Source organism: Struthio camelus, chromosome 5, assembly GCF_040807025.1.
Source record: "Struthio camelus isolate bStrCam1 chromosome 5, bStrCam1.hap1, whole genome shotgun sequence".
Classification (NCBI taxonomy): Eukaryota; Metazoa; Chordata; class Aves; order Struthioniformes; family Struthionidae; genus Struthio; species Struthio camelus.
In genome coordinates this window covers 25,036,954-25,061,496 of record NC_090946.1, presented here as the reverse complement: position 1 = coordinate 25,061,496, position 24,543 = coordinate 25,036,954, and the positions used below count along the sequence as shown (strand labels likewise).

Genomic DNA, 24,543 nt, shown 5'->3' with positions numbered 1-24,543 from the left:
CTTTAAAAGATCTAAATGCTTAAAGAATATTATCCAGCCATGCCAGAGCTACGACCTAAAAAGAGCTTTTGCCTTTGTTATTATCTTTTTAATAGTGTCCTTGGTACCCTGGCTATGTTTTATAAAGTCTAGCAACTCGTTCGAGGACCTGCAGCTCTCCCTGTAGGGCAGAGCGGCAGCAGAGCACAGCATGCCCCAGGCGCACGCCCTGCACAGGGCAGGCCAGGCCAGGCTGCGGAAACCGCGCTAGACACAGACGTGGCCTTCAGCAGTGAGCACTGCACATCAGCCACAAGGCCAGAAACAAGGATGGAAAAATCCCGCAACATGTAGGATTTGGGACTCACCCGAGGTCTCAAGTGCTTATGCAGATACATCATCTGCACCACACTGCACCGCGAGCATGGCTGTGCCAGACCAGCTCTACTAAAGCACTCTACTAAACAACTCAAGCTTAGATTTTTAAAAGGTGAAATTTATTTAAGAGCCGTTTACTACCCTTCTATCACCAATAAATTGCTGAACAGAGTCTAACACCAAGGAAGCTCTCCGTACTTCTGAAAAGCAGCTAAATACATCATCACATCCTTCCTCCTAGTCACAGAGGTTTCGGAGACACCTCAGCCCTGTATAATGAGGTGAAGGTGCTGAGTTACACCTGGCGTCTCACAGACACTGTGCCAAGTCTGCACCAAAGACACACCGAAACCCCAAGCAAAAGAGTGAGCCATTTAGGCCATACTAACGATGCAGCGTGACTCATTTACGATGGGCTCACCAAGGCTCGCACAAGCAAGATGACACAGCAAGCTCCCCAGGAGGACATAAGGCATTACTAGATGCTCATTCACACGCACACCTACCCCTTTTTAAAAAATTCTCTGCTCAGCTGAGGACAACTATTGAGACAGAAACCCCTGAAAGGCCTCTGCGCCCCAAGCTGCGGGGCTGACAGGAGCACGTGTTCCTCGCGCTGGCCGGAGGGAGGGCCCTGCCGGCCACTGGGCGGCACAGGCACTTCCGGCAGAGGCTTGGTGGCCGGCAACTTAGCCCTCGATGCACAGCTGTCAGCACCTTCTCTTATTACTCTTTATTTAGGTGTTGATCACTCCAGCACCTGACGGCACCCCCCAGTAAACAGAGGGCCAGTGAACACGCTGGAGCAGACATTATCCATCTTGGCAAATCCAACCTGACACGGTCGCCCCGCTTTCTATATGACCTGTCGCTTCCGAGTCAGCTGCCAAACAGCCACCAGGCAACACACGCTGCTGCGACCTGACAAGGAGATGACAGGGGCTTGGGGATGGGCCCCAAGCAGCGGAGGGCATTTCCCACTCCTCCCGCTGGGCTGGTGAGCTGGGGTGCCTGCAGCACCGTGAGCCCCAGGCTGTCCCCTGACCCGAGAAACCTGCCTCTCCTTTGGGAAGCGCTGCTGCAAACGGCTCCGGCCAGGGCCCTCCAGAGCTGCCACCTCATGCATGCCTCTGCCTACGCTGTCAAAAGTGGTCAGAGATACCCGGCTGGATTTGTGCCTGAAAAGTATCCAACCAAGCCAGCTGCAGCAGCCATCACATCAAATCAGTGCTATTGTGCAACAAGTGACCACAAGTTTTCATGCTTGTCCCCTGCCTCACCTTCAGCTGATTTTAAACCACGAGAAGGGAATTCATTTTCAAGCAAAGTACCGTCAGGCCTTACGTGTCTTGGCTAGGACTAGCCTGGTCAAAGGGGTTCACGTACATGCAGTAAGCTGGAATAAGCCCTGCAGAGCTAACAGAGATCAGGAGAGTTCAACTATTACAAATGCCAAGAACACCCCTGAACACAAACAAAATGCACAAACAGAGCCAGAAAACAAGATTTTTAAAACGGTATTTTAAAACACATTGGGGCACAAAACATCCCCCCAACGGTGGCCAGGAAGAAAGTCTCTCCAGGAAGACCGGTCCCAAACACCCTCCAAAACTTCCTGGAGCTGTCCCGTGTGGTGGCCACCTGCACGGGGAAGGACAGGACAGTGCCTCCTACCCGGTGCCTGCTCCCCACCCAAACGCTGGGTGGGCTGCCGGGGAGCAGGTCCCTGGTTGCCCTCCGAGGGGGTAAGAAATTGTCTGTACTCATGCCCAGCACTGAACCAGGACTTTGGGACTTGGTGTAGTGGCACCTCTGGCAAGTCACTTAACCTTTCATGACTCATTTAAGCCTGCATTAGGAACGGTACTTATCCAGAGCTGTCATAGCAACTCAGTCATCTTTAAGGGCTTTCAAGCCCTCAGATGAAAAGCACCACAGAAATCCCAGGGGCTGGTTACTCACAGGAGACAGGCACGCAGGTGACCTTCCTCCCTGCATAATGGGCCCATCACAACCAGTTACAGCTGCACCTGCACATGCAGGGAGCTCGCCTAGGCAGTGAGGATGGGGAGGTGAAGGATCATGCTCAATCAGGTCACCTCAACACCCTCCCCCCATCCTCCCAAAACTGCAGGAGTAGCTCCAGGAGCCGAGTGTTTCTTCCTTGGCCCCACGGACTGCTGGAGCTGCCCAGCCCTGAACGGGGCGGGAGGTGAGAGCGCCTCTCCATGAGGTGAGGGAGGGTGAGGAGGCTCTGCTGGGCCCTGCATAGAGCTGCTGACCACGGCAATGACAGGAGCAAATAGCTTTAAAGTGGAATTACACATCAATGTACGCAGCTCCAATGGTGAAAGCAAATAGCAGTTGGCCTCAAAAACTGCTATTAAGAAATTCAGTCAGCAGACCACAAATTGATTTGCAGCACCTCCAGCACACTTTGCTGCCTCTCTATAATAAAGAGCCTCTGTATAATATATGCCTCTATATAATGCCTCTGTATAATAAATCAAAAAAAAAATTCTGAGTGTATTTATGGGTCCTGCTTACATCATACTAGTGCTTTAAAAAGAGCTGGTCAGGCATAAGGAGAAGAAGGAAGGAGGTATCTTCAAACTAGTGCTGCAGAAGCACAGCTAAAGCCAGCAAAATCGGGATGAGACAGAGGGATGTCCAGCTGCTGGGGCCTCAGACAGGACCAGAGAGCTACGACACTTCCTGCTTGCTCAACCTTTGCCTCTGCTGCAAAACACAGGTCACCAGCCCACACGGGAGCCAAACCTGAGCTCAAAGCTACCATAGCCTCCCCTGTGCCCTGCAGCCTGAACTAGGTAAGGCTGCTCCGGAGGATCGCCTCTGCTAGGGTGGGAAATTGAAGACATCCCACTGAAGTATTTCACAGACCTGCCTTAGGAGGCTATAGGGCTCCTAACAGCATTCCCAAACTCACGTCCTGCCATTACCAAACCTCGACTTTTCATCGCATTTGAGAAACTACCGGGGAACATTTTTTCCCTTGAAAATGGACTCTAGTCAAAGCTGAAAGGAAATTACTGCAATTGAGACGCAATGCTTGACGTTTCACCGATTTGTCCATCTTTCTCCTCAGGCTTGCTGCATACATCTGCATAAGCCATTTCCACGTTATGGGGTCCAGTAGATGGCAAAGAATAAACACAGACCGTTCCCTGTTTCGGGGGGCTTGCACGTCGCTGCCTAGGAAGGGGAGCCAGAAGTCCTGCCATGCCTCCCACTCCATCCACCTGCAAACGCTCTCCTGCCACCCTTCTCCCAGTCTCCCACAGCCCCACGCAGGTGCACACACCCTTCTCCAGCAGGAACAGTTTTTCAAAGCCTCCATTACCTACTTCATAAACAGCTACTTCTAAATCCAGGCACAAAATATAACCAGGGAATTTGAAGCTGGCAAAGCAATACAGAGCTCAAAGCACACAACTTCTTAATGCATCATGGATGATGCACATTAATGCATTAATGCAAAAATTAGTACAGTGATAAAGGAAAAAGCAACGGAGTGAAAGGTTATTAGATATAATGAGATTATATATTTACAGAAGATTGCTTCTCCAAGGAAATCTTTATGACAGCACATTATTTCTATGATTTCAGAACAAATGTATACTTTATCAGAGCAATCTGTGTTTGTGTCTGGTATATTAATACACATAATAATTGCAAATTCAGAGTGCAGCTGCAATGGCTTACATCTCTACAGCGATCAGCAGTTTAGTGTCTGTCAAAATATTTTTTTTGCACATAGATCCAAAGCAACAAAAACCTTAAAACAAAAAAAAGGAATTCATACCAGCAGAACAAATGCTGAAACAGCCAATTCAAGAATACTTCGCTACAGTAACATGCAAATTTACAATCTTTGTAATTTCACATTTCAAAAGAACATATCAGAAATTCCAGTAATTTGAAATGAGTTTGAAGCCCGCCACTCGATGAGAGGAGATCAAAGCCCCTGTTCTTTTTATGTTAACACAGTTCACAAAGAAAAGGCTTGAGGGAATATTTACATGACTAATATGTATACTTGGACGAAGCATTAATGCGTAATGTCTTGTGATCTTCAACACGATCTTTCACGTAAAAAAAATCAAGTTATCTGCAAATATGTCACGCCTTTGAAAACAAATATCTAATGCATAAATTCAGTGCCTTTCAGAACTCATTGTTTTGATTGGGATGTGAGGAACAAGGGAGCCAGAAGTGAATTAAAGCCAATTAGAGTAACTAATTGCCATAACGTTGTGGGAAAACACAGACCATAGCCCTTGCTTGAGGTTGGAAAACACATAGAACCAACTGTCACTGGTATTTTATTGCTGTAGCAGTCCAAAAAAAACCCAAAAAAACAAGTGATTTCAAGAAGTTTTGTCTGCACTCTTTTTTCAAATCAAGTATGCTTAAAAATGGCAAATTCTTTTTCGTTATAAAGCATTAGCATATTATAATAAAGGAAGGTTACCTTTAAGTATTCCTGGCATGCTTCAATTTTCATTAAGAGATACCTAGGCAGGTAACAGTGTGTTGCTTTAAGAATGAAAGATTAGCCTGGTTTTTCAAAAAATACAAAACCGTGTACATATTTCCAGTCCGAACGGCCACGGTGGGAATGGACAAGGTGGAACCAATCTGAACCAGTACAGAGAGGAAAGGGAGAGCAACTCCTGGACCTATCAGATACAGCAAACACCAACTGTGCTACTCTAGAGCTATAAAGGCATCTACAGCATCAAGTAGGTTTTGAACCTTAAAAAGCATTAGCAATGTCAAGAGACACCAGCATCACCTGCTCCAAAGCCACGGTTTTTGGGATGGTCCTAGTTAATGGCCAACTCTAGTCTGGCGCAGTGGTCTGCTTGCCCATCAAGCAAGCACTGCTGTCAGTCCTAATGGTATGAAGGGATAAAGCATTACTGTGTGGCATACATGCTTATAACAGCATGCGGTGCCAGAGATCAGTCTTGAGGGAAGCAGGACTCCTGAGTCTCTTTTGTCAAATTCACAAATAATTTAACCCGCTATCCTCTTCCTCTAGCAGCATTATTGCCATCAAACCAAGAAACATTGACAGCTTTATCCTGTAATAATTTTGACTGAGAATCAAGAGACTAACACAAGCTTGCTCCCCTCACATTGCCCATTTTGTCCATGCTTTTTTTAATCTTTTCCTTACGCTGTATCCCGTCTTGTCTACTAGCATTTCAGAGTACAGACTGTTTACTACTAGGTTCTTATCCCTCTTCCAATAGGATCTTATAGTGATTTGATCTTTTGGATCTTAGGCACCACTACAATAAATCTAGACTCTAACATTAGCCTCAACTTTAAGTTATTGTGCTGATATTGTAGCAAGAATAAATGGAACAGTTTATGAGACAGCATGAATATCTGACGCATCTCAAAACTTTAGTGCCAAACAAACACAAAAACCTCTTCTGATGTTTTCATACCACCACCTCTGTCTAAAATGATCAAGTAAAGACGGTAAAAAAAAAATCAGTCTGCTCTGAAAATTGTAAGTTGTGCAAAGATGAAATTTAGTTTTATCCACATGGCTTTCTCCACTGCAATTAAGGAGCTGCCAAGTATTGTTTTAAATGATATTTGCTGCTCTATGTTTTCATTATGCAAATCATCTCCTCCTGGGATGGCAGACTTTCTACTGTGGATGGTGGCTTTTTTTTGGCAGGAAAAATTGAATAGTTCATTGAGAATAACATTTGTTGTTCTTTAGCAATTTTGTCTCTTAACAACACTTGTAAAAAAAATCATTTCCATCGTTCAAGTAACTCTAGGGAGGCTCAATCTGAATTAACTTAAAAAAAAAAAAGCAACCATCTTTCTATTATTCAATTCGTACTATTCTGTCTGGGATTTGTTTTTCCCCTTGAAATACAGAGGATGATATTATAGCTTCAGAACTGCAGGGTGAGCAAAAAAAGAGGATAGAGAGGAGGAAGAATTAGGAAAGCTGTTCTGGAGAACCTGCTGTTTAAAAAGAACCACACCATCAGCTTTAAAAACAAAAATGAAAATATAAAAAACCCACGACAGAGCAAAGGGAAGTGAAGTAAGTAAGCAGAGACCACTGCTATCAGGTAACAGGTCAGCATTATCCACAGCATCCAAGGATATCTGGAGCTTGCAGATAGCACTCTGCAGGCAGCAGCAATGATAAAGCTTTACCCACAATAATCACCTGCTTTTTCTGAACATGAGACCCCAAACACATTTAACATAGCATGACTATTATGACATTTGTTAGTATGTAAAATAAGAACATAAGGAAAAGTAACAGAAGTTAAAGAGAAGAGGTCAAGTGCCACTTGTGTATGCAACATAAGCAACCCCCAATCTCATCAACACCCAACTTATTTCTCCCAAGAAGAATAAATCCCAGCACCACACACCTCCTGATCTGAAGCGGATGGGATAACTCGTGCAGTATCTAAGGGTCAAGGTCCTATAAGTCCTTTCAAAAGAAACACGTGATAGTAACACCACAAGGAGATTCACTGGGCCTTAGGGTTAGCCCTAGCAAAGATACCATGACAGCATCCACCAGAAGAGAAATTTGTGAAATCAGTGTGAAGCAACTGCTATCAAGTTTCTGTCTTCAGGTAATATTTTTAAAAGGAAGAGATGAAACGAAGAGACTTATAAAGAACTGCATTTATTTTCATTTACAGCAAATACCATAAATAAAGCTAAAACAATTTTCACTGTGTGCAAAATACAGAATTTCCATGTGAAAATTTAAATACAGAGTTAAAAACTATTTAATAAAAATATTCAGTTAAGATTATAAAGTAGAATGGAAACAGAAGACTTAGGAGGAGGAGGACAGAATCCTCACTGGCCAAGAGCAGCTAGGAAGACTCTGCAACAGAGGGTAAAAAAAACACTGCAACGGAAAGTGATTTGAAATGGCAGACCTTTACGTCACAGCCTTCATCTCAAAGCATGCTGAGCTTAGTTATCAAAACACCCTAAGCTTAGTTATCAAAACACCCTAGCCCTAAAACATATAGAAAGTCATGTCCTAGCCATTTGTGCTGGAAGTGATGCTTGCTTAAAATGTAGAGAGGTTCCTGTCCGTGGGCATGGCAAGGGGACTTCCAAAGCCATTTTAGCACACCCACACAAATAAATACTATTGCTTTGGTCATGCAGACATCCAGGTCAGGAAGGTAACTGACTCAGGTGTGTGCAGCAGGTTGATTAGCAGTACATGTTGGTCACCTCCGAGGGATTGCAGCTTAGACACATTCCCAAAGGCCCTTCCCTCTGGAAAGGACCCTCCACAGGGATGGCTGCACCACGACCACTTCAAGCAAAAATTACTGACATTCACCACTCAGTCTGAGTCCTTGATTCTTGTTTGGGTTCATTTCCCATTTTAGACCGTCAGCATGTGATTACACATCACTGGAATTTATGAATAAAAATACAGATAAAATAATCTCTCAAATTTTTCTTGGAGAACATTGGCAACATCTCATGCAGCAAGACAAAAATCATTAATCAAAGCGGCAAAAGGGGCCTAGTTAGAGTTGATATTAGTTAACGAAACAATTCAAACCCAAACACACTCTAGTTATATAAACTTGGCATTTTAATATTAAGGAACTAAAAAAACAGCATGCAAATCTATTTCTACTAAGCCTGCCTAACATGATACTTGAGGTGGAAGACTGGAATTTGCATTGCTCTGGCTACTTTTTTCGAAAGTATAGTTTTGTATCACTCTCATTGTGAGAGCAAAAAGCGCTTAGAAAGCCCTCCTCAAACACTGCTTTGCTCATTCAGTATTTAAGCTCAGCAGAAGTAGGTGCTCACACCAACCAGGAGAGTCAGCTGGCTCTTGTCCTGACATTATTTGAAATCTTTCTTTCAGTACTTTGAAGAAAATAAGGCTTTTTTGACGAGAAACAACTTACTTGCCTAACTTACCTTATAGGCACAAGGAAGCACATGCACAAACAGAGAGGAAAAAACATTCTCTGCAGAGCAGTAAGACAGCAACTTTGCTACAGTGTAAACCTAGCACATCACAGGTTAAGTGATCATGCTTAAAGTCTAATCCATTAATATACCAGACACACACAGTTTGCTCCAAAATGGTCTTAAAAACCCGCAATTAAACGCTAACAACAGTGTTAGTCACAAACTGGCAAGCAGAAGAAAAATCACCTGAGAGGAGAAAGGCTTCAGCCAGTGAGCAGTTGCGGCGACGGAATGACGAAACGGACTAAGAGCAACGGCAACGCGGGAGGTTGACAGGGGAGACGGCAGAAAAAAAATACAGAACTTAGACTGATTATAGAGGAAGCCATCAGAAAGGTTACTTAGGCAGAAAGAAGAATCAGCCAAAACAAAAATTATCTCTTTTCATTAAATTATGAACATGGACAAATAGGTATGAATCTTACTAATAGAGTTTTAAGGTAAAGAGATTAAAAGAAAATCTATCAGTTAGATTGATACCAGTAAACAACCTTCCCAACAAAAGTACTTGCAAAATCCCAGGGGGAATATGTAATACAATTAAGATTCCTTTGGAAAATGTTTTAGTTATGCAAGCTTTTCTTCTGAATTCTGTTGTGGAAATGTAGGGTTTTTCTTTCTTTTATATAGATCTATATAAAGCCAATACCACCTTTAGTTTTTACTTTCTACTAGTAAGATTCATTTATTTTAAGTTCATGGGCTAACACAGATTTCCAAGTTTCTTGCTACTTCACCATTTTCTCTAAGTTTACCTTTATGCTCACTCTACTGAAAAGCAGAAAATCTCTGAGAGTGAACAGCAGGAGAAAATTTCAGGAAAAAAAAAATGTTCTTAAAGACTATGCTGATGACAAACTGCAATCAAAACTGATGGCGAGTCAAATTTTAAAACTTTGCCACTTAAATTGGATGGGTTGCAAGAGTAACAAGGTAAATCACAATGCAGAATCTTTCCTTATTAGAGTGAAATAATTACTGTCATTAGGAAATAATTAGAAAGTATACAGTGTTTCAAAGTACAGTTTTTAAAAATGCTCTAAAGAGGTACAGATACATTCCTTTACATATATACAGATGCTTACCATGTTACTATGAAGGTCACTGTGCTCAGTCAAAATTCTAGCAAAGTTTTGCTAAATATGTGTTTGAGCATTAATGGCAATTTATTTCAAACAAATGCTACTTTATATCTAGACAATTTTCTTAAACCATTTGCTCAAGTTTTGTGTATTTACTTAACATTTTTCCACCCAAACATGTAAGCACTCCAGAATGTCAAAAGCTTTATCTTCATAGCTTAAAAAATGAAAGTCAAATTATCTGGAGGAAAAATCCTATTTCTGTCATTTATTTTAAACAGAAAACACATTTATTTTTAATACCTAACAAATAAGATCACTTCAAATGGTCTTTTCCCACGTTATGTTAAAATCAAACAACTGCATGCCCTTAAGCAGCACAATCATTTAAGATCACTGGTAGGTGATCCTCAGCTTTGGTACTAACTGAATGCAACATTATTTTCCTGTTACTTTATGATGTTCTGGCTAGAAATAAGCGCTACAAAAGCTTTCCATTCTAGGGTATGTATATTATCATATTTATGTATTCACCTCTTTTCTGGTTAACTTCTGAATTCAAACATTTAGGTACCTTGGAGTCAGGGAGCGTGCTTACCTCGCTGGCTAACTAGGCTGAGAGAAAGCAATCAGACTTTGGGATGTTGTTGGTATCTCCTTGCCATTAAATAGCCCTATACCTGCTACTGAGGCCTTCTGCTTAAGGTAGACCCTGATGAGAGACACCCAAAAGAAAACTTCTTAAGAGCTGCTCAAGATAATTCAAGTTCATCTTTCTGCCATCAGCTTTGCACACTGAAATGAATGAAAGACCTAGCTAAGAAGTAACCTCCTTAAAATATAGTTGTACATTTTTGTTGTTTGTTCTAGATCTACTCTTTTTTATTTTCTAAGAATTCCACATATAATAGGATCAGTGCTCATCTGGAGGCAAACACAGCAGTAATTTAAGTTGGATATGAGTGCCACATAACTTGATATTCCTTTAACCAGCCACCTAATGAGGAAGCTTTGACTTGAGCAATAAGTGATGTTTAATTACACTACCAGTTTCTTTGACTTACAATTTCAACCAAGCCTTCGCTCAACTAAGATTTGCTCTTCAAATTTATTTCAAAACTTTATATAAATTAGTAGTACAGATTATACCCACTGTTGACAAAGGGTATCAAATGTAAGTAATTTTAAAGCCATGACTATGAGCAATATGAATTAACTTTTTTTTAAATAAACATATTCATGCAAAATATAAACCTCATAACCCAGAGTAAAGATGAAAGCAAGAGAAAAAGGAATGCGCCATATTCAGGTTTCAAAACCCAGTCATTTGTCATAAATATTCTCCAAATGTCTGAAAGAACACACATTCTTTCTTGGTCTAACAAGAAAAAAAAGTTTAAAAAAGTAGGGTTATAAAATATAGCCCCCCCCTTCCCCCTCCCCTCCAAATGGCCTGATCACAGACAGGACAAAAGAGAACAACAAAAAATCTAAAAAAATATCCTTCATCAGTCTCCAAGTTCTGGAAATGTGTCCGGACATTGCCCTTCATGTGTTTTAACATACAGTACATTTTATATTGAAAATTCTGATTGCACCTAGTCTATATCAGAAAGAATCCTTCGTTCTTTTAAATTACACAATAAATTGCAAAAAGGTTAAAAAAAAAAAAAAAAAAAGTTCTCAAGAAAAAGCAAGGCTGTTAATTTTGAAAATCTGAAAGGCACAACCGAGCAAGGCACACAGAAGAATTCAAGCCCTAAAGACTTTTTTCACCCATTCAAGCATGTTTTCAAGTGATAGCTCTGCTTCCCGGTACATATGAGTAAGTACCTCTAGAAGAGCGCAGAGGAATGGCACACCGAGGCTCAAGAGTTCGTACAAATAGGTATAGTTATACGCATTGTCCCTGAAATGAAGGTTGGTAGCGTGCAGAAAACCATGCATCCAGTTAGACAGGCGTCTGGGAATGTCAAGCAGATCCCGTGTCACCCGAAGGGGCCAGCCTAGCGCCCCCCTAAAGAAGGAAGGCAGGATACCTGGGGACCTGTCCTCTGGACTGCTAGCGGTAGCTAAAGTGCTTTCTGGCGTGGTTTCTGTGGCTTTGCAGTCCTCTTTCTTCCATGCTTCTGTTGCCTCCTTATATAAAGCATTAAAAAAAAAAAATTAAATATACTTGGGGCAGAAAAAAAAACCATGGAAATTGCAGTTTCTGATACCATTTTCAAGTTATACATGACCTAACTCCCAGTATTATGGTATTATTTTGTATCTATACCATTCATGTGATAAAAAGAACATGCCCTATAAAATGTTGAAATTGCTATTTATTCTTAAGTTGGACACACTGATTAGACTATGACACTACAAATTTCTGCTGCCTATATATTTCTACATACACACCTTACATAGATGATTAAGTCTTTTGTTTATTTTACTAGATTACAAAAAAGGATTTAAGCAAATTGGTGAAAAAATTAATGATGACAGCACCTAGATGACTGGGACAGGGTATGCTGAAGAGAGAATGTAGCAATTTACTTGCAGTGATAACTTCTTTAAAAAAGATTAAGTCAATTTTCACTTCTGATTGATGCTAAGTTCCACTTTACATTCCAGATGAAAAGGTCATTTCCATTGAAAATCAAATTGTAAATAGGCCAAATTCACAGAACCAGGAAGCTACTTTTTAGTATTGACTTTGGTGCTTTTGGGCATCAAGCAGAAAATTGCACACACACATACACAGAGGTATTGCACCATGCCCCAGATGCAGAAATGCAGAAACTTCAACATTTACTGCATTACATATCTAACCAATACATACCTTTCCCTGGACCTGTAATGTCGCTCTTCTCTTTCTGTGTTTATTACTGATTTTGCAGTGCGTAAAATGAGGTTTACAGTAAAATTTACCTATAAGGAAAAAAAGTAAATGATATATTTTATCTGTACTTCTAAGGACTGTACTTCTAAGGACTGAAAACCTGCTATTATATCTTTAAAAGATGAAAGCAGCAAAAAGAATGGGAAACTGCTTTTGCTCAACTGAACTCAGCCTTGCCACTGACTAGGAAATCTGACTTTTTTTTTAGTTTTTTTTTTTTTTTTTTTTAAAAACAGCGAACGAATTTACGCATTTGTTAAATGAAGTGAGGCCATTTATCTACTGCAGAGGTTTGACGCTTACTGAATAGCAGAAAAATAAGATTCTACAAATACCAAGTCAAAAACCAACTTAAGACGTTAACCAGAAAAAAAAAATCATTAAGTAATCCTTTAAAAAAAAAAAATCTTAAAAGAAGATTATTTGGATTGCAAAAGAGCCAACTTTGGCCTTGCATTTTTGATCCTCTCATAGAAAAAGATCATGTTTACAGTCAGATCTATTCAAAGCATTTGGAAATGGCAAGGGAATTTTGATACAGTTTAACAATTTCCCCTCTAAATAGGAGGGAAAAGAAAACACCACACTAATCCCCTCCCGCCCACCCTCATCACCTCAACAAAAACAGGCTGTAAGTGGAATCTAGATACTATGATTTAAACCTCCATCTCTACGGAAGACTGAAATAAATTGTACTGCTGCTTGGGTAATACTTTTGCTTTCAACTCCTGAGCCGTAATATCTTGAAAGAAATAACCCATATTCCCCTTATTTGTTTAAATCTGCCACTACCCCAACTTATTCTTAAAGCTGGCCACTAAATAAAGTGACTTAGAGGTGGAAGATGAGAACAAATCTGTAATGCTGGCAGCTAGAGAAAAATCACCCCTGCCCTTTTGAACTGCGATCAGTCAAACCATATTTTGGTTGCTCAACTAATTTTCCACTATGCATTTCTTCCTTTAAAACTTAAGTCAGTCATAACTGGGTTCTTTTGAAAGACAAGAACTGTAAATACAGAGAGTCAAAGACTGGGCAGAATCAAACCACCTACTTGGCAGCCCTCCTGACTGAACTGCTTAGCCAGGTCTTTTTCTCCAGTTCCATTAAAAACATCTTAATTCAACATTTTAAAATATTCTTAAATTGTTCCTATATTACCTTCTTCAACATCAAAGGCGTAAATTCCTAAGCGGAGTGTTGTAGAACATATTTCACACTTAAAGCACTCCCTATGAAAGAAGTGGCCTTCCGCACTCAGCCGCTCCATAACATATACCCGTTTTTTGCAGAAATAGCAAATGTCACTCCCCCCTATAGACTGAGGAAATTCTTTTCGCAGAGATCCCTGTTAAAAGATAAAACAGAGATGAATATAAAGCCATTGCACTTCACCCAGATATAAATTATTAAGCGTGCAGCTGCTTTAGCTGCTTGCCAGTTTTACACAGCCCTCTCCACACTTCACACAGTTAAGAAGTGGCCAGCTCTTTACTGCTCATTTGCTGAAGTTCTGCAGATTTATGCAACAATTCATAAATTAGACACTATAACAATTTTAATGGGCACGCTTCCACCCAACTTCCACCTAGGAGTCACATTTTGTGTTTACATAGGCACAGAAGCAGCATCTGCCCAAAACCCCCACTTGTCACCCTGGACTTGGCTGCTTCAGGCACCCCCATCTAGTGGGTGCTAGCATCGGTGTTTTTCCAAAGGCGGCTAACACAGATCTTGCCAGCCGTGGACAACAGACATGCATTTGGAGCTAAGAAAAAAAACGCCCCCAACAGCTCAGTACATAAGTGCTCCCTGAGGAAAATCCAGTCTCATGCTTTAAGGGTAAGGAAAGTAAACGGGCAGTCTGAGATGCTGGTGCCTGAGCCACCGCTTGCAACTAGCTGCAGACATGCTTCCCCTCTTGGCCATGCTCCTGGTGGGACTACAGCCCAAGCAGCATTTTAGGTGGTTTTAAAAATCAATTTCATTCCTACCATGAATACTCATAATACTTTAAAGAATGTAGTTTTTGAAATATGATCCATATTAGCAATCTGAAATTATCTTGAATGTTCTTGTTGAATTGGGCCTATTAATTAACGTTCTTTAATTCCCCATAAACCTTATGCTCTCTGGATATACATCCAAAAGGCACAGAAAAATAAATTATAAACAGATTAGATACCATTGGGCTTCATTTTTCCTAGTAGAGGCAAGTATGACAATGTTACTTTGCATGACTGTATTCTGCCCAGAGGTCAGTACAGATGAGTGTCCTATTGCTACTGCTGCTGCCACCACCTCCCCAACCATCCCCCTTCCTTCTCCCCTGTTGCTGTTTGTGTGTACGTGAACTGTGCCAAACCTCACCCTCATCTGTGCCACAGGCAGCACACAAACCATACCACTGACCTTCAATATACCAGCAAACGAACACCTCGGAACAATTTTTTAATGTTAACTGTAAGTTACAACTGTCACATTCTTGTGCTTAAAAGTGAGAATACTAGTTCGAACTTGCCATTAGGTAATCCATTTTGCTGTGGTGGATTGCTTTGGAGAACGAACTACAAGAAAATTCCCAAACGAACAACCATGCAAGTGGAAAAGAGTTAAGAATGTATTTAAAAAAAAACCCAATATATTAATGGAATAAGTCAGATAGATAGCTACAGTAAAGCTGAAGCAATTGGAGTTTAGTGCTGGCTAATAAGTAAGTATCCTCACCGCAACACACCACCTTACTCAGCTTCCCAATACCTGACAACTCTGAGCAGAAGATGGAGAAGCAGTGTGGGAAACAGGGCAAGAACTCGGAGCTCTGTCCAGTGACTGGTTCTGAATCCAACACAGAATATTGCCAGAGTTTAAAGACAGCTTTCCTCAAAGTCAAGCATGGTGATTCATTTGAATGTTAAAATAAATGCATAAACATGTACTGTATAAAATTTTCTCTAGAAGCTGCTCTCATTAATAATTATCTTCTGTTACTAACTGTACAGTAATTACATTTAATAAAAGCCTCATAAAGTTTTAACTCATACAAACAAGTAATAAGTAAGTAGAAGACATGGTGCACAATGTTTCCAGTATATCCATACATCAGCATATTTTGACAATATGCACTCGATTCTTCAGTAAGTGTTGGACTAAGACCTCTCATTGTGCTTAAAGTGTTCCACAACCCAGGTCTTAAGCTCGGGTGACACTGTGGAAACACTGCTCTTTTAAGTCAAGTTACTGTTTCTTGGCGGGTTTAGCCTTACCAGTTCAAGGGGGGAAAATTGTGGCTTGGGCCTGTGATCATTCACATACAGATTGACAAGAACTTCAGCCACAGCTCCAATTGCACGTGAAACCTTTCCTACAGTCATCTAACCAGAAAAGGGGAGAAGATGAAGAATTGAAGCAAGAGCTTTAGTTATTTTTGAAAAAGAATGTAATGAGAAAAGGATAAAAGTCATTTGAAAACATGCAAATGCATGCAAGCAGTGAAAGAGCAGAGGCAAAGTCCAGCAGAGAATAAGTAAGTTCATGCGTGATCAGCATGGTCCAGCTGGTGGCCACAGGAGGCCTTCTCACACCTGCACACTTCTCCCTGAAGATGATGGGAAAATAGCTGTTGGGAGCAAACGCAGCTCAAACAGCAAAAGGCCTCTGGCTATGTCCATGGAAGGCACCAAATAGCTTGGCTGGGAGTTTCTGCTAGCACTTCAAGCAGCTTGTACAAGATCCCTAAACTTGCTGGACCATTGTGATAGACTAAAAAAAATCTTATTTTTCACTTCAAATTTTTAGAAGTTTGGTGTTATACTTCAGAAAAGTGGAGGAAAAAGGCAAAATGTCACATCAACCATCCCCAAACTGTAGCGTTTCATAGCACAGTCCACAAAAACGCCCTAGCAGTCCCGTAAGGACTTGTCTCATTAACCCTCACCCAGGAGCGTTCTTTTCCTACCAATGACTCACCTCAACAGCAGGGAAAACTTGAGAAACTATCCTCATGAGAGGAACACATTTCCGTTATCTGCTTAATCATGCCATCAATGTTAGACTATTTCTAAGTAAATTAATCAAACAGGACTACAAGGAGATTGCAATTCCTTGGGCTGTGGCTCCAAACTCATCTGGGATGGAGCACCGACTACACACCCCAGGCTTCCTCACAACAAAACACTCTTGGGGACTGCAAAGGAAGAAAAGATAGGGTGCATGCATGTGTGTGGCAGGGGGGATGATGTATTTTACGCTCCAGGATTGCCAGGTCACCAGAGCATCATCAACACCTACACCAACATTATCCTCAGCCCAAGCTCCAGCAGACGTAAAACGATCCGCCATCTCTCAAAATGATCATTAGCTGCTACAAATCAGACCCTCATTGTTCCTGATCAAGTTTCTTTGTTTGGTTTGCTCTAAAGTGCAGAATGCCTGAATGTTGATTTCCACAGCAGCAGGGATACCTTTCCAGTAAACAGCATGAGCTAATAATCTGTCACTAGGAGGTACTCTAGGTCTCTGCTCATTGAGAAAAGGCTGTGAAGGCTTCACAGACTTATGGTAAGATTAGCTACCCTTAACTAAATTTATTATAGTGATTTTGATTCTAGTTTTATAGCCAAAATTAGATTCCGCAACCTCTCTGGCAACTCAAAGGCAGCAAGAGTAATACTGGTATGGCCAGGACACAAAGCCAGAACGTTTTCCTTCCAGCACAGAGAATCCATGATCTCACATCTTACACTCCATTAGCCCCCGACAGAGCCCAAATTTTAAGTCCCAAGCTTCCTAGTGAAATGAATTTTCCACTGCCATCATACAAACTCTTGCTAATGGAAGGGTTTTAAAATGTCAGAAAGTTACTCTGAAGAACAGAGAAAAATATAAATGCAAAGTTATTCATGATATTTTTAAATAAATTTAAAGCATTTTAGCAAATTTAAAAGTAATGATATTGCACTGTGGCTATTTTTCTCAAAAACTCTGATGCATACAAATATTTTTGCTAACAAAAGCAAGAAAAATAACTGAACTATTTCAGGAACTTGGGAACATGCCCAGCCTCTTACAGCTCCAAGGATCTTTTGAGAGTTATCCCATAATTAAGCTTGTCCTTAATATCCAGAGAGATGTAAAATATGCATGTTAAGATGACAAACACCATTCAGAGGACAAATTTCTGTCCTACTTAGTTTTATTTAATATAAGACTATTAAAATGTTATTCAGTATCTGTACAACTTATGGGGTAAAAACAGCAAAGTAAACTTGAAATTATATACTACAATGCTGTCCTAAATGGTATATTTAAATTAGAATCCAATACTAAAAGTGAGATTACTTGTTCCTAAAGAAAAACCTAGCATTGTTTAAGGTCACAGAAAATCAAATTTTCTTCCCAACATTCTGCACCTGCGAATATGCTGAGCAACTTTCAGGCTGCATATAGCTATTACCCCATAAGCTCCTACGTTCAAGAGAGTGTTGAAAGTCAGTTGAAGCAGGAAGTTTACCTTGAACTAGTCATATGCTGAAGCAATCACTTAAGCAATAAGTCTACGCTTAAAGCGCAAGTATTTGAAGCTCAGGAAAAGTATCACTGAGCCCGAACTACACCTTGCAATTCATCCTTGCAATCAAGGTTGCTTGATTTCTGTTCTCCACCCATTAGAGCAATCTGTGTCAACATTAAGCAGTCAAAACAAGAAAATTGCATGCTTACATATACTCTTAAAATATTATAAAAAGGAAATACTCTTGTAATGAACGTGAATGTACGTTCCATGTAAAAGCAAAAGGAATTTCAATTTAACCTAGCTGCCAAAAGCGTACTGACTGCTGTCATTTCCTAATCAACAACTACCAACAAGATCGTTGCTACTGATCAGAAAGCAAAGGGATCTGAGGACTAATTAGATCTTGTTTTAGAGACATCGCTTAATAAAGAAACACAGAGTGACACGAAGGAGGTCCTTCTGCTGGCTCACCTATCCTGAAACTCTTTTTTCATTTGAACGTCTAGATTTACCTAGTGATATCTTCCAGAACAGAGACCAAAAACACAAATTCCGGGTACTATAAACCCACCCTCAAAATAACGTGAACACAGGCAATTGCCAGTACCTATCTACCACAGAGAGGTCCAAAAATATACTGTTAAATTAGCATGCACAGTAGTTGAAAGCGTGCACTGTGCACCTGAGATATTATTGAATTTTATAGTGCTGTACAGTTAGTCAGTGCTTTAGAGAGTACAATGCAATTTTTATGTTCCAAAAAGCGTGGAAAGTTAAAAATAAGAGGGACAACAATTGAACCATGGGAGGGGACAGATAGATTGCTTGTTATGAAATCAAGGTAGCAGATGCTCCCTGAAAAATTAATAAACTTAAAGCAAGAAACAGCAGTTTAAAAATCTGGAAAAATTCTTGGAAAAAGAATCTTGGGAAAAAAAATCTTGGAAAAATTCTGCTTGAGAATTAAAGAAAGGTAATCCAAAATGTGGTTCGTGTAATTCAAAGAGGAAGAGCACTTAATTGCCAAAGAGAGGTAAAACTCAAGTTAACAGTGGCATAACAAGACTGAACAGACCTCACCAAACATGAGCAAAAGCTGTGCACACCCGTCAAGGCCTGACAACGACATTATTAAGGTAAAATAATGGACCTACGGATGTCAGTCCAAAGGCCGTTTTGTCCATCCCCAGAATAGGATCAGCTTTACTTACACGTTGTTCCCAACACGCGTTGGCACAGCCAGCTCCTACCCATGTTGGTCTGTCACTGAATATAAGTAGTTCTACATCATCAGTCACATATTTACCAAATGAGATGAAGGTAAGTTTACTGTGCTGGTGACAGAACAAGCTTTTTTAGCCTCAGTAGCGCCTCTACTCTGCCATTACCTCTGGAGAGAGCATTTTAAATTATAGTAAACTCAGTCAGACTGAAATCAAGTAACCACACCACACGAAATTAATGCTACACCGTTTAAATACAATCGCAAACTAATAAAAGGCTGCGAGTGCATTTTAAATAGAACACTATTGAATTAAAACATACAAAAACAATCACACAGGTCAAATGTTTTCTGAGAACAAAAATGTAAAAATCCTAGTAAAATTATTGCTTCTAAAGGGTTTCCATACAATTAATAGTCTAATTCCCTTGTGCTAAAGGGTGGTTCACATTATCTTTTATTCTCTTTACAGTGCCACAGTAGTTCTCCAAAGCGAGTGAGCAACAGGCCCTGATATTTTGAAAATCATTATTTAGCCTAAAACCTGACACATGCAATACCTCCTGGATCGCAAAAAGCAATAGGTAAATTCAGGTGAAAGAATGATTTGGATACTGCAGGGGATTAGGGGATTACCGCAGTGTGGCGCTTGTCAGGCTTGCAGTGCCCTTGAAAGGCTTTGCAGCCCGTATTTTCCTGGGGAACGAGAGGGTAAGGGAGACTTTCCGACTGCCTCTGTCTGATCCAGGGAACGTGCCTTTATAGTTGCAGGGCAGCCCCGTATCTACCTGCACAGCTACTTCTGCATCTGTGAGCGCAACTTCCAGCCAGCATCAGCACCGTGGGACAGAAAAGCCTAAAGAGATCTTGATATTTTTCTCGCATTTTTCAACAATGAGTGCTTTTTTTGTCCTTGCATACAATTCTAAGACGCATTCTCTGTTTAAAATAATCATTACCATCCAGGTGCTTCCCTTCAAGTCAGACTGATACTCCTACGAAAACAAAGACAAATACCGCCCAAGCCCAACCAACAATCCCATATTATGCAGTTTGCCATATAATGTGAAGAATCTCATTCTCCTAGGCCTGTCTGTGCTATTATCCAACAATAGAGCATTTAAAAGTAGCAGCAATGCAAAATTAACAGGATTTTTGCTTAACTTCTGAAAGACATTTGCTCTGTTCTTTAGCTTTCTATCAGAATTATTTTAACAATGATTTTTCTCTTACAAACATGCAGACATAACAGCAGTGAACAAGGTGAAGTTTAATTCTTACGTGAAATACAGACTATACAACAAATCTTCTATGCAAAGGCAGCACCAAGCCACTTTTCAAGAAGCTTTAGCACAAATTTGGGTTTTATAGGAATAACGCGTGAATAGAGTACCTGTGTAGAAGGAGCAGTGGGGGGAGCTGAACCAACAGACGATGGAGAAGAGGCAGCAGCTGAGCCGTGAGGAGGAGGGCAAGGGGGAGCTGGGGGCTGAGAGTGGGATAAGCCTTTAGTAGGTAGCTTATTCTGTGTAGAGCAGAAACAGAGGAGAGTTATCCAAGAGAAGGGCATTAGCAGAGGTTAAGAGAATAATCTCACAGTCATGCGTGGGGAAAAAAAAAAAAATCAGGAAGACAGTAACTGCATAATTCTGCTCTAGTCTGTGTTCTCGCACAGCAAGGAGCCATGGCAAAACGTTCATGTCAAACAAAATATTTATACTCCGTTCTCTCATCAAAAATATTTCCAACGGACAGTAAGGTAAAACAGTGCTGAGGGAAAATATAACAAAATTCTAAACACTGAATTGTACTTGATGGAGAGCTACTGTTCCTCAATTCATTAGAAATTCTATGAACTACCAGCACATATGCAAGCACAAGACGTGATTTATTCTATCAGATTTCTCTTATGCTAAAGTAGTCTGACTAGCTTTATGATTGTGTAATACCTCAATTAAATTATGCAATGATATTTTAACAAAACACTACCAGTTTCACTGGAATCTGAACCACTTTTCAGATCCACTCAGGAAGAAAGGAAATTTAAAAACAAAAATGCTTCCCCCTTCCCATTCTTTATATACGGATCTTCTAACAAGCACTTCTAGAGCTGCAAAACCTGATATTCACCTTTGGAAACTCCATGCATCCAAACATTGAGGCAAGATGTGCTGCTTTCTCTTTAATGTTCTTTTTATGGAATTCCCTATTTGCTATGGTCTGAGCCCTTTTCTGCAGTAAGAGCCAGGAAAGCAAAAGCAAGAAAAGAAAGAGAGAGGAAGATTTTAGTCAATGTCACATACATTGTCAGAATGCAGCAAGCATGTAGAAAGACCTTTTATTGTCTTATTATAACCTAAAATTAAGAGAGAAAAAGCCAGCATATCCAGAGAAAATACAGAATACAGATTAATAAATGCAGTTAAGAGAGAGGAAGGAAAAAAATTACTTGTCACCTGTTTCATTTTTTCCTCCAGGTGCTGAAGACGCTCAAGCACTCCAGAAAGTACAAATGCAGCAGAACAGGCAGACGCGAGAGTTTCAGAGTTTTCTGAAAGACTGGGCTGGGTTTCTGCTTTTCCTACAGTCTTTGCTCTCCTGGCCATATGGTCAGAACCGTTTAAAGACTGTTTGGGTTCCCTGACCTCGTGTTCAGTCCTAGCTAACACCTGAAACTGGGAAACATGAAGTGAAAAAGCCTGCTTTTTGCACTATCATGCAGTATATGCAGCTTTTAAGGATGCTTGTTAAAGCATAGCACAGCCATGCACACAATGAGAAATGAAATGTTCTTCTGAATCCCAGGGCACTCTTCATATTACACTGTTAAACTGTCTGCCGTGCACCTCATGCTTGTGTCCATGCACTGACATATGTTAGTGCTGCGTAACTTTTGCAGGTCTTGACATCCTTCTACAGGTTTGTCTCAGTTTTTATGAAAAACTGCAAAACAGTGTCAGTGGAGAAGAATATGACATCACCTCTCTTTCTGGCTTTTTTAGCAAATGGCATTATCACAATCTGCCTTAAACTAATGAATCAAACTGTAAAAACATCAACAGTAGTTTACTCTCCTCTGATTCAAGCTATAACATATTTCAGATCTAAAGCACTTTCTGAGCCGTTTGGAATAAGGCTCTGAATTTGAGTCACCGTACAAAATGGCATTTGAAGTAAATGAAACAACTGACCCAGTTCAGCTTTGTCAAATTCAGTCTTAAAAATGATTTTCCAGTTGGTCTTTTCATAACAGTTTCATAACAATATTTCTAATGTATTAGAAAACTTTGCCCTGCTTATGTGACACTGCAAATAGCTTCCAGCAGAGACTCTCACTACAAGTTGCACTTAAAGATATAGAAAATTGGGGCATCAGTCTCAGCTTTCAATTGCTCGCACCTTTATTTTGGGCATCTTTGCCGGTTTTCTTGGGGCTGAAAACTCCCTTTGCCTTATCACTATGACAGCTCACAGTGTTGGGTACATGCATGGACACTTTTCATGTACTGCAGCAGTTTTCTTGGATGCGAAATGTAGACACGCAATGGTGTTTATACAATTTGGGATCTAGGTATAGTAATACAGAAATCCAAACCCATATATTTTTAGTGTGCTTTACATGCAGCTACTAATTCTTTCAGATTGTTTTCTCATCTAGTTAGGCAAGCACAAAATAACCTTAAACTTCAGTGTAATTTTCACAATTCTCTGCTAAATACAGCTGTTAAGTCTGCAAATTACATACACATTTAATTTTATATATCCTGTAGTTATGCAACAACAACGAGTCCCCAGCAGTAAGAGAAACAGTAAGCTTGTCAGGTGCAACCCTGATGAATTCCTACCTGCCTTTTCAGTTGAGGTGGAAGAAGACTTGGATCCTTAGGTTTAGCAAAGCGAGGATTAACAGGAGGGCCAGAAGAAGAGAGCGGGGCTGGACTATCTACTAGCTCCTTGTAAAGCATTTTTATAGTCACAAACAAAGACAGAGTGGGGAAAAAAAAGTCAGGAAGACAGTTAAATAGGATTGCAAGATCTTCCTCAGAAGACAGAAATAAGAGTTGTTTACAAAGACAGGTTACTACAGCGCTTAACAACATGTTTTGCAGATTTTTGATGGCTACACATTTTATTAATCCCTTCTACCATCACAGATGTACTTAAAATTCAGTATGTTCAGTACTATCAAAGAGATGCTATCATCAAGAGTTACACATCAAGGCTTCCTCTATCCCAGCCAAGCAAACCCTTGCACAGGTGTCACGCACAGTAAGCTCAGGATGTTTGCATGTCAGCATGCAAACAGCAATGGTTCATAGACTGAGAAAGTCACTTGATATCTATAAGGCCTACATTTCTTGAGGATTTAAATATATAAATAAAGGAAGAGATACAAACAAAGAATTAGGAAACCAGCACACTGGACGTAACATCAACACCTTGCACATCCTTCCTTCAGATCTTCTAGGATGATGGATCTGAACTCAGCTGGCTCACCAGAGCATCCTGCTGGCTAAAGTGTGATTTTGACATAAAATCACTACTTCGGCAGCACAGGATTATTTTTAAAACACCACTAGTTGCACTAAAAACAAATTACAAAAACCCTGTGAAAGTTAGGAGTACATGCCATTATGACCAACTGAGGAATGGGAATGGAAGCTGGACACACCTTGCAAAAGATTACACTCCCCTCTCATGCTTTCTATATATTTTGCACAAAGAAAGATTCCAATGGTTATTTAGTGTCCTTTAAACTGAGTAAAGAAAAAAGAGTGCTTCTGCACTACCATAAGCAGCCAACTTAGTCTTCCGAAAAAAGGTAAGAATCCTACAGACAAGACTTACAAGAACGTTCCAGACACTACAGTTTCACTATATTAATATACAATATATAAATATGCTATATTAATCTGCAATTGGCATTTTATATTCTAACTGGTCATATCTGTTCCCTAACCACTGAGAGGAATACACTTAATTTGCATAAAGTACAAAAAAAAAAGAAAGAAAATCTACCAAAGACATTAGAAATCCATTTTCCCCTCTGACATCTGCATCACGTTCACAAGGAGGGACCACAGTTGAATTTCAAAGATGATTTATGTTCACTTATAACCTACCTGCCTCCGAAAAATTCTATTTGGAGCATTTTCTTCAAACTTTGCCAACAGCTGAGTTGCCATTGATTTAACTTTATTCTGGTTCACACCTTCTCTACCATCACTTGGTTCTTTCCCAGAACTTGATCCTTGACTTGAAAAGCCTGAAGCCTGCAAGGAAACAACAGACTACATTTTCCTCGAGTTTATATGTGACAGTCATGAAAAGATAGAGAGGTAATAATGTCCTTACTGCCAAAGAAGGAAAGGAAATGCAGTATATTAAAAGTGACGCTGTTTAGCATGCAAGAGTTGCTAAAGAATTATTTTCTTTGTTCTCA

The 24,543-nt window shown here is 40.3% G+C and overlaps 1 protein-coding gene across 5 annotated transcripts in view; it reads right to left on the bottom strand.

Moving 5' to 3' along the window:
• The window catches only part of MICAL2 (microtubule associated monooxygenase, calponin and LIM domain containing 2), a 124,465-nt gene that overhangs the window by 43,467 nt on the left and 56,455 nt on the right, over positions 1-24,543 (bottom strand). For 2 of the 5 annotated variants that reach the window (XM_068945102.1, XM_068945103.1), the window contains exons 17-20: positions 24,224-24,373; positions 13,525-13,711; positions 12,304-12,392; positions 11,516-11,615 (exon numbers count right to left, since the gene is read on the bottom strand). In XM_068945102.1, coding sequence (XP_068801203.1) covers positions 11,516-11,615; positions 12,304-12,392; positions 13,525-13,711; positions 24,224-24,373 — 526 coding nt within the window. Of the gene's footprint in view, positions 1-11,515; positions 11,616-12,303; positions 12,393-13,524; positions 13,712-20,493; positions 20,626-21,230; positions 21,333-21,556; positions 21,776-22,945; positions 23,054-24,223; positions 24,374-24,543 lie in introns of all 5 variants that reach the window. The other 3 variants (XM_068945099.1, XM_068945101.1, XM_068945100.1) reach the window with 3 other exon arrangements.